Source organism: Gadus chalcogrammus, chromosome 4 (assembly GCF_026213295.1).
Source record: "Gadus chalcogrammus isolate NIFS_2021 chromosome 4, NIFS_Gcha_1.0, whole genome shotgun sequence".
Taxonomy (NCBI): Eukaryota; Metazoa; Chordata; class Actinopteri; order Gadiformes; family Gadidae; genus Gadus; species Gadus chalcogrammus.
In genome coordinates, this window is record NC_079415.1 from 7,059,448 (window position 1) to 7,069,030 (window position 9,583).

The 9,583-nt window shown below is 50.0% G+C and overlaps 1 protein-coding gene across 1 annotated transcript; it reads right to left on the reverse strand.

The window, feature by feature from the left end:
* Positions 1-2,090: 2,090 nt before the first annotated feature.
* npy8ar (neuropeptide Y receptor Y8a) lies at positions 2,091-7,200 on the reverse strand (the record flags this gene model as incomplete). Its single annotated transcript, XM_056587734.1, has 4 exons — positions 2,091-2,556; positions 3,600-3,746; positions 5,494-5,735; positions 6,913-7,200. Coding segments are annotated over 4 exons (1,143 nt in total), but the record flags the coding sequence as incomplete, so codon positions are not given.
* Between the last annotated feature and the right edge of the window lie 2,383 nt (positions 7,201-9,583).

The following is a 9,583-nucleotide window of genomic DNA, read 5'->3' on the forward strand; positions in this document are numbered from 1 at the left end:
TTTTTAACAAATATTTTGCGTTTTACTTTTCTTGCTACGTCGAGGACGTCAGATACGTTGAAAATGGTTTAGAGTGCTTTCTACTGTTTGTTTGGATCTTTTTGACTAAATAATAGGGTATTAGTACATGGTCTGTCGCAACTGATAAGACTAGACATGCACAGGTCTCATCAGCTGTTGTTTCTGAATTTGATCCCAGAAGAACTTGGATAATCTAACCACCACAAACACCAAAACAAATACTCAAAACACAAGAGAAAGGCAACTGATCGATACATCGTAAGTGTACTTTAAATAAAAATTCCTTTAGTTAGATCGTCACTTTTTTCTTTTCTTTACAATAAAATACATCGGGTACTTCTACTGCTGTGTACTGTGTACTCATTTGTGTGTACTGTGTAAACAAAGACATTTCATAATACTTTGACTATCAATAATCAATCAAAGAATAAAACAATAATTTAAATATCACAATCAAAACATCCATATTGCTACATATTTAGCACAGGTTGAGCTACAAGAGTCCCTATCATAGTAGTAATAAGAATATAAGTAATATGAGCACTCCACCAGAATACATATTTCATTGTTTAAGATTATTGTTGAATAACGTTTTTCATTCACATTTTATACATATGCTGGTTTTCATATTATATATGATATCCATTGATTCCACATATTCGTATATGTATATACATATACCTATATATTTATATTGATATAATTACATATAAATACACATACATATATATATTTATATATATATATATATATATATATATATATATATATATATATATATATATGTATCCACATATATCAGCTGATATCATACAGTATACAAATCTGGCAATTTTTTACACCCAATATCAATCCTACGTAATTTGAGGTACAAACTTTTGATGAATTTGCCCCTCGAGAAATATAGTGATCCAACATCAACATCCCAGCAGGCTTCAGGGCCAGGGCGTTGAGGTAGAGCCAGCTGTCAGAACCGCCCCCCCGCACCGCCCACCTCTCCATGACGGCTGAGTTCCAGGGGTCCATTTGTCATTGCCTGGGCCCTGAGCCAGGCATCAATCCGATGCGGAGTCCCCCGTGAAAACCGTCTCATGGGGACTTGATGACAGGTGGGATTGGCAGGTCACTCCACCTCCACCTCCACCACAAAGTTCATCACCACCCACCTCCAACAGCATCATCACCTCCACCCCCCCAGTCAGACCACTGCTTACTCCAACTCCCACACCAACACCACCACCACCACAACCACCACAACCACCGTCACCACTCCCACCACCATCACCACCCCCTTCACCAACACCACCACCTTCACCACCACCCCTACACCCACCACCACCTTCAGCACCACCAACACCATCACCATCACCTCCACCCCCACCACCATCACTGCCATCATCGACACCGCCATCACCACCACCGCCGCTACTTCTTCTGCTCTGGGGGGGGGGGGACCTGCACTGTGCTCGAAATAAAACCGGTTGTCGCCATGACAACACTGCCGTGGTGCTGCTCTCTGTTGGCAGAGTCTTGTCTCGGTGGAGTTTCCCTTTCGTCTGTTGTCTTCTGTTTATTGGGGGTTGAACTCTCCCCGGGTCTCGGGTGAACTTTCTCTTCCAGGTGTAGGACAGATTTTTCATGTTGATGTTAATCAGTTGCCTGTTTAGAGGTAAACAATCCTCTCTTTTTCCCCCCCCAATCATCTGCTTCTCCTCAGTCCGTGCTCCATGCTACTGAACATAAGCCACACGCTGAGTAGGTTCGGGTCGCAGAAAGAAAAGCTTCTGCACGACGACACATGTCAACAACGTATAATTCCCCCTCTCCATCGGAGCGGTGATCAGAAAGTCGTCGCGGCGCCCCCTCGTACCCTGATCACGGTTACCCCCAAGACTCTCCTGTAACCCCCAGCGACTCAAGTGATTAGCCGCCACTTCAACATAGTGCTCCCCCCCCACCCCCAATCCACACCCCACCCCCCTACCCGCAACCACCACCACCACCCCCCACCACCACAAACCCCGACCCCCGGCTATTCGCCCACTGATTAGCCTGATTAGCCCAGCGCGCTAGTCGTCGCTGCGGCCCCCCCCGTTGCCGCCGCTGGTGGCGGGGGGTGTGGTCTCGTGCCGCGGCAGGGAGCTGAGCACCGAGCCCATCCGGTGCAGCGAGGTGCCCTTGGTCGGACACTCGCTGCCCACCGTGGACAGCGGGAAGCTCTCGTAACTCTCCGGCACGGCGCGCCGCTGCGCACACTGGCAGCGCTGCAGCGTGCTCTTCAGCTCCTTCTGGAAGTTGCTGTTGAGGAAGCCGTAGACCACGGGGTTGACGCACGTGGACGCCATGGCGGTCAGGTGGCAGGCGGAGAAGACGGCGTCGTGCTGGCAGGCGGGCAGCGCCTGGTGGTTCCAGTCGAACAGCGTGTTGAAGACCGTCAGCGGCAGCCAGCACAGCGCGAAGGCGGCCACGATGGCGGCCAGCATGGCGTTGATGCGCCGCGCCCCCTGGGTCTTCCGGCTGCGCTCCATCGTGTCCCTGAGGAGAGGAAGGGCACACCGACAGACTCACGAGTCCCGTCGTCGTCACGCCGACCGCGGGGAAATGCCACTCGCGCCCTTGGGCAGGGGTGCATTGTGGGACGTGCGTTTTGATGTAGAGAATGAAGGGTGAATAGGCTGCGCGTGGGGATGGGGGCCTCCCTTGGGAGAAGGGGGGGGGGGGGGGGGGGGTTGCTGTCAGATGAAAGGTTGACGCTAGCTAGCTGCATAATCCATGCATCCACCCGTTAGTTGGCTGCCATTTAAGTGATGTTTCCCACTGAGACCCCTGGGGAATATATGGTGTATTAGTAGTATGTACTATATACTAATATGTATGTATTACTAGCCGTTAGGGGGTTTCCAATCCCAGCTCGAAGGGTACAGGGGTTCGATGGCAAATGTTCAACATATCGATGCTTTGAAAGTTGCTGTTACGTATTGTGTTACCGGTTTGTACCACTGCAGAGTGCTGCGGGAGTCAACCCTACAGCATGTGTTTCTGATGTGTTTTGGTGCACACATTTGAATTTTTTAACGATCAACCAGCGCATTGCCATCGCCTTTCATAACACCTACCTCCTCCTTGATGAAACTCGATAAAAGTGTGTCTTGAGTCACTACCGAGTAAGTTAGGGCATCTTTGCTCTAGGACCCCTACGGATAGACTGTAGAACCTGGAGGGTGTGAACCCGGGGAACCTGTCACCATCAATCAGTAGTCCTGCACGACCATAACAAGCAACTCATTACCCAATCAACAAACGAGCCAATCAACCAATCGAGTCATTTATAATCAAGGGCTAGTTTGTGTTGAAAACACAGTTAAATATAAATGAGGCTTGTGGCGCCTCCGTTGGCAAGCCGGGTAGAGTGCACACCTTATAGGCTCAGTCCTGAACAAAGCGATCCGGGTTTGAATCCTGCCCGTGGTCATTTGCTTGCATGTACTTCCCTATACCTCCCATACCTTCCCCTCTCTGTCTCTCTCTCTAAAAATGCAAAACATAAATCTTTCAAAAGATAAATATATAAATGAGACCTGCGTCGTCGGAGGCGCAGGAAGATGCGGAGGTAGCAGTAGAGCACCAGGAGCAGGGGGAGGCAGTACTGGAAGAGGAGTAGGGATGTGGTGTAGGCCAGACGGTGTTTCTCGGTGGGCCACAGCTCCATGCAGATCAGGTGGTCCCTGGAGACGGAGAGAGAGACATAGACAGAAACACAGGTTCAAGTTCCTTTATTAGTCAAATGTGCAACATAACAGGCAAAGCAGTCGTAGAGGGCAATGACATTTTTGTATCCCATGCTCTCCTAGTATTAAAAATAGTATAAGAAGATACTGTAAAGGAAGGGAGACATCATTATCATTAGATCAGGGTTGAGGATGTTTTTCACCGGATCTACAGTAACATATTGTAAAATATTGCATGATTGATCACATCTGGACCGATTTAAATACTTGCACAGTTCTATTTGTTTATATGGTTTTGTTTTCTTTGTTGGTTTTGGATCTCAACGGCTGTTTCATCTTCAAATGATGTATTTTGCGAGGTCCGGGTGGACTGGGTTTTTATTAAGCAGTGAAGATTTATGAGTTTAATTCCAGACATTTAAATCACACCCTCAATGTGCGAAATATGGATGTTTTCCTCTGCAGGTGGCAAATAATATTCAATAAGTGTCAACGCTGCAGTAGAAAAATCAATCGATATAAATATGGCTGGTGACAAGAAGATAGAATGAGAGAAAGCAGGAAAGGCCATTCCTTTGACAACTCATGCACTCTTCTAAACCAAGATAAATTGTCTAACGCCCACACATGTGTGACCAATCGAGTCCAAAAGCTGAAGAACCCCGTCCATGCTGGTGAATTGCAGCATTGCATACAAACGTACAAACAGCACGATCCAGATCCCTCCCACTCAAAAACCAATCCAACATTTCCTCCCCACCCACCTCAAACTGCTCAACTCAAATCACAGTGACTTCAGTTGTGCAAGCAGCTTCTAATGATTCAGCTTTTCAGCATTTTAGACTTATGTTAACATTGCACTGGCATGTACTCCGCCTCACTTGTCTTGTTGTATACGGGGAATGGGTTAACCTACCGATTGTTAGTGCTTTGCACTTGGTTCTATGAACCGCCTGACTGTACCGACAAACATATGTTGTTTCACTTTCTTATGACAAATGTACTTATTGTAAGTCGCTTTGGTGAAAAGCATCTGCTAAATGCCCTAAATGTAAATGTCTTAAAGGTCCATTATTATACCACCAGGTGTGAGTGTGATTAGCCGTTACAAGCCGTCATACATCTAGGTGAACACTCCCACTTGTAATGTCAGAAGAGGCAGATTTTCAAAAAGGCTCGTGACGGTCAATCACACTCACACCTGGTGGTATAACAGGGGTCTCAAACTCCGCTGGAGGTAGAGTCTGGGTCAGGCTGGGCCACATCTAGTATTCCACAGAAAAAAGTAGCACAACTGACCCAACCGAAGTTAATGATCGGGCTATAATTAAGTCATGTTGGCTATGTAATTGCTGAAAACAGGGGAAATTTCATAGTGATTGGTGGAAACCGGGAAATTTTTGCGTCCTTTGGCTTTTGTCGGGACTCAGGACACGCAACTCAAAATTGGGACTGTCCCGGCAAAACCGGGACATCTGGTCACCCTATAACAAGTGATAAAAAAGCGTGGCAAGCAACTCAGCAAAAATGTGTGTTTGACAACAACACGCGGGCCGCAGTAACACTAAACTTTGATGTCAAGTAGGGGGCCACAAAATATCATCCCGTGGGCCTCAATTGGCCCCCGGGCCGCGAGTTTGAGACCCCTGTGGTATCATATGCAACCTTTAAAAGCAGTGCATCCTTCTACCACGCAACCAGAGCGCCTGAGCTCAGAGTACGGTGAACCCTCCGACCGGCCCACCTGAAGGGGTTGGTGGGCAGACTGGCGTTGTGCAGTGGGGAGTCGGTGAGGATGTTGAAGGAGAGGAAGGGCAGGGAGATGAAGCAGGCCACCAGCCAGGTGAGGCCCACGGCCAGGTAGGAGTGGCCTGCGGCCGGGGACCACCCGGTGGGGTGCAGGATCAGCTGGTGGCGCTCCAGGGAGATGAGCACCATGGAGAAGATGGACACGGTCACCGACATGCACTGGACGAAGGGGGTCACCTGGGAGACAGGGGCCGAGAGGGAGGGGTCAGAGGAAGCTGTCTGGGGGACGTCTTGAGTAGGTGGGAGGTGGAGGAGGAGGAGGAGGAGGAGGAGGAGGAGGAGGAGGAAGAGGGGGAGGAAGTAGAGGAGGAGGTGGAGGAGGAGGAGATGGAGGAGGTGGAGGACAAGGTTGAGTTGGAGGAGAGGAGGTGGAGGACAAGAAGAAGGTGGAGGAGAAAGAGGTGGAGTTTGAGGAGGAGGAGGAAGAGGGGGAGGAAGTAGAGGAGGAGGTGGAAGAAGAGGAGGAGGGGGAAGAAGCGGAGGAGGAGGAGGTCTAGGAGGAGTTGGAGGAGGAGGAGGAGGTCGAGGAGGTGGTTGAGGAGGAGGAGGAGGAAGAGGTTGATGAGAAGGAGCAGGAGGAAGACAAGGAGAAGGAGGTGGAGGAAGAAGTGGATGAGGAGTTGGAGAAGGAGGAGAAGGAGGAGGAGGAGGAGAAGGAGGAGGAGGAGGAGGAGGAGGAGGAGGGAAGGGGAAGAAAGTATGCAAGGCAGGAGGAAGAGATAAGTATACTGTCTCGGATTAATACTTTTGTTTGTCTTGGGTTTAGGGAGGGGTGCATAGGAACATGGGGAAGAAAAAGAAGGAGTAGGGGAGGAGGTGGAGGGGGAGTTGGGAGGGAGGAAAAAATATGAGGGAGACGTGATAGATTGGGTGTGCCATGTGTACCCGAGCTGACCAAATCAATACATCTTTATTGATACATTTGGAGAAGCCTGTGTATGTGCAAGATGGCTGTGCAGTTTTTATGCGTGTGTAATGATTCTGCAAATGCGGGCTAGTCTGGGTAAATGTTGGGTCTGCTTGCCAGTGTATATTCTTTGAGTGAGAACGTAGCGTGTGTTTATGTGAGCCTGCAATTGTGTATGTGTGTGTTTGTGTGTGTGAGTGAGAGTTTGCCAGCAGGCAATAATGTGTGAGTGTGTCTGTGTGTGCACTGCAGACGGTTGTATTTGTGTTTGTGTGTGTGTTTGTGTGTAAGCACATGTGTGTGTGTGTGTGTGTGTGTGTGTGTGTCTGTGTGTGTCTATGAGTGACAGTGTGCCAGCAGGCACGAATATGAATGTATGTGAGTTTGCGAGCGCGAATGTGCGTGCGAGTGTACACGCGTGTGTGTGTGTGTGTGTGTTTGCTTCACCTTGCACAGGGCCTCGCCCAGCACCCAGTGGTCCATGAGGGTGTAGATGACCGTGACGGGCAGGCACACCAGACACATGAGGATGTCCGAGCACGACAGGTTGGCGATCAGGATGTTGGTGACGTTGCGCAGCTCCTGTTGCCTGGCGATGATGAACACCAGGCCCGCGTTGCCCAGCAGCCCCACGGCAATCACCGTGCTGTAGGCCACGATCAGGAAGGTGGCTCCGCCCACCGAAGGCGGGCACATGGTGTTCTCTGTCCAATCAGAGGCGGCGGCGGCGGCGGCGGCGGCAGCGGCGGCGGCGGCGGCGGCGGCGGCGCCCTCCCCCGAGCCGCCGCCCCCCCAGCCGCTGCTGTTATTGGACATCTCCGGTACGTGGTGAAGGACAAGGGGGGAGACGATCGACAAGAATGGCTGAATGCTTCCAGTGTCCGACGTGTTGATGGGGAAGGGGGGGGGGGGGGGTTGGAGCTCGGGGGCAGGAGTGGGGTGAAATTGGGGGTGCAGGGGGAGGAGGGGGGGGGGGGGGGGGGGGGGGGGGTCAGGAGACGGGGGGAGGCAGGGGGAGGGGAGGCCGGGGGCTGCTCAAGTTCTATCAAAAGACTCCCTTTCAAAGTTCCCCCTGCTTGACGACGGGGTCGTTAGGATGGCGACAGGAAGCCGGGGAAAGCGTTTTGACGCCCCCGTCGGCCAATCGGGAAGACGGACGCCCCGCCCCGCTCTAGAGCCCCTCCCTGGTGGGGTCACAAAGGGGTCTCTTCACGGAGGGCTGGTCGTCGACGGCGACCTGCGACCGTAACCCAGGAGACAAAGCATGTTTCTGTAGCGGTGTTTATGCACTCCGTGCGAGCAGAGGCGTGTGCAGGGTCAGGAGACGGAGGGGGGAGGGGGGGTTGGGGCCTGGCGGGGACAGCAGCAGTGGCCTCAACTTCCCCTTGAGACAAGAAAGAAGGAAGACAGAGAGGGACATGATGACATGGTGGAGAGAGCTGTGAAGAGGGACCCCCGGGGGGTACAGAGAGTGAAGGCCCAGGGGAACAAGGGGGCTGGGAGAGCTGACAGACAGGGGGGGATAGCTGTGAAAAATAAAAAAGGACAAGGTCAGACTTTGTGATTAAACACGTTCTTTCTTCGATGGGACTTTTTCTCCCGGCTTTCATTGCACGTCGACGCTTTTCTTTTCTTTGCGCCACACGCCATCGGCCAATTGCTAAGGCTTTGATTTCTCACTTGTGCTTTCAAGCGACAGTCTTTCGATTTCTTTCCTTTTCCTTTTTTTTTTTTTTAAGATGGCTGCATTCCTGTTTCTTTCTCGTCCTCCCTGCGTAAGGTCCCTCGGGAGGAGAGCTGGAATAGTGACCTTAAAGGAACATTTGGGGACCTTCAACCTCGATCTTATTTTCCTTATTTTTACCCAAAGTCAGGGATCTTTTTCCCTCCCTTTGGGTCTAGGGGACAACAATTTGGGAGATTGTTCCGATATTGTGTGAGAACGCAGCAGCTGTTATCCGCATTATGGAAAGTATCCCTACAGAGAAACCAAAGCAGATACTTTACCTTTCGCTCGATCACGGTTTGTTATTGCGGCGTCCGACCGAGTCTCGTTCATAAAGAAGTCTCGTGAGAGTTGAGTAGTGGCAGGAAGAGAACTCTGGGAACAGGATGGAGAGAAGGAAAGAGGAGAGTTAGTGGTGTTGGACTACAGAAAGCGTGGCATAGTTTTATCAAAAAGATCGGAATGACAGACAGTTGAGATTGTGATGACAATATGGAAATATCCTGCAACAACGCAACTATGAGATTACAGAATCGGACCTTATACTTGAGCAAAACCAGATCAACGAACAAGTAAAGAAAAAAAGTGGGACCTAAACACAAACACACAAACACACACAAGGAGGAAATTAGCATACAAGGTAAAAATGTGAGGTTAATTGCTGTTTTGCGTCATCCTCATCAGTACACTTGCCACTCTTCCAGACGTACAACTCAATTATGTGATGAGATTAAACAAAAGTGATTAACAGATTATCCTTGCTATGCCGAATTTGTGTGTGTGTGTGTGTGTGTGTGTGTGTGTGTGTGTGTGTGTGTGTGTGTGTGTGTGTGTGTGTGTGTGTGTGTGTGTGTGTGTGTGTGTGTGTGTGTGTGTGTGTGTGTGTGTGTGTGTGTGTGTGTGTGTGTGTGTAAATGTGTGATTGAGGGAGTGAGTGAGTCAGCGATTGAGTTGTTTGTGTATGTGTAAGAGAGTGACTCAGTGTGTGTGTGTGTGTGTGTGTGTGTGTGTGTGTGTGTGTGTGTGTGTGTGTGTGTGTGTGTGTGTGTGTGTGTGTGTGTGTGTGTGTGTGTGTGCGTGCGCATGAGAGAGAAAGTGAGTCACCGTGTATATGTGTGTGTGTGTGTGTGTGTGTGTGTGTGTGTGTGAGTTACACCTTAAAAAAATCTCTGGCTTGACTGCAACAAAAACAACTTCCGAACCAACCCCTGATAAAAAGCTCCTCTAAACCATATACATGAGATGCACTCATATGTACATGCCTAAACTTTACGCCCACGTTAGTTCCCCTGAAACGTAGGCATGCAGTAAAGTAGATAATTGGAGAGCAATGTGAAAACGCACATATCCTAAGGCTTATCCCTCCTTTCTGACCTCAAGACCCGCTCTCAT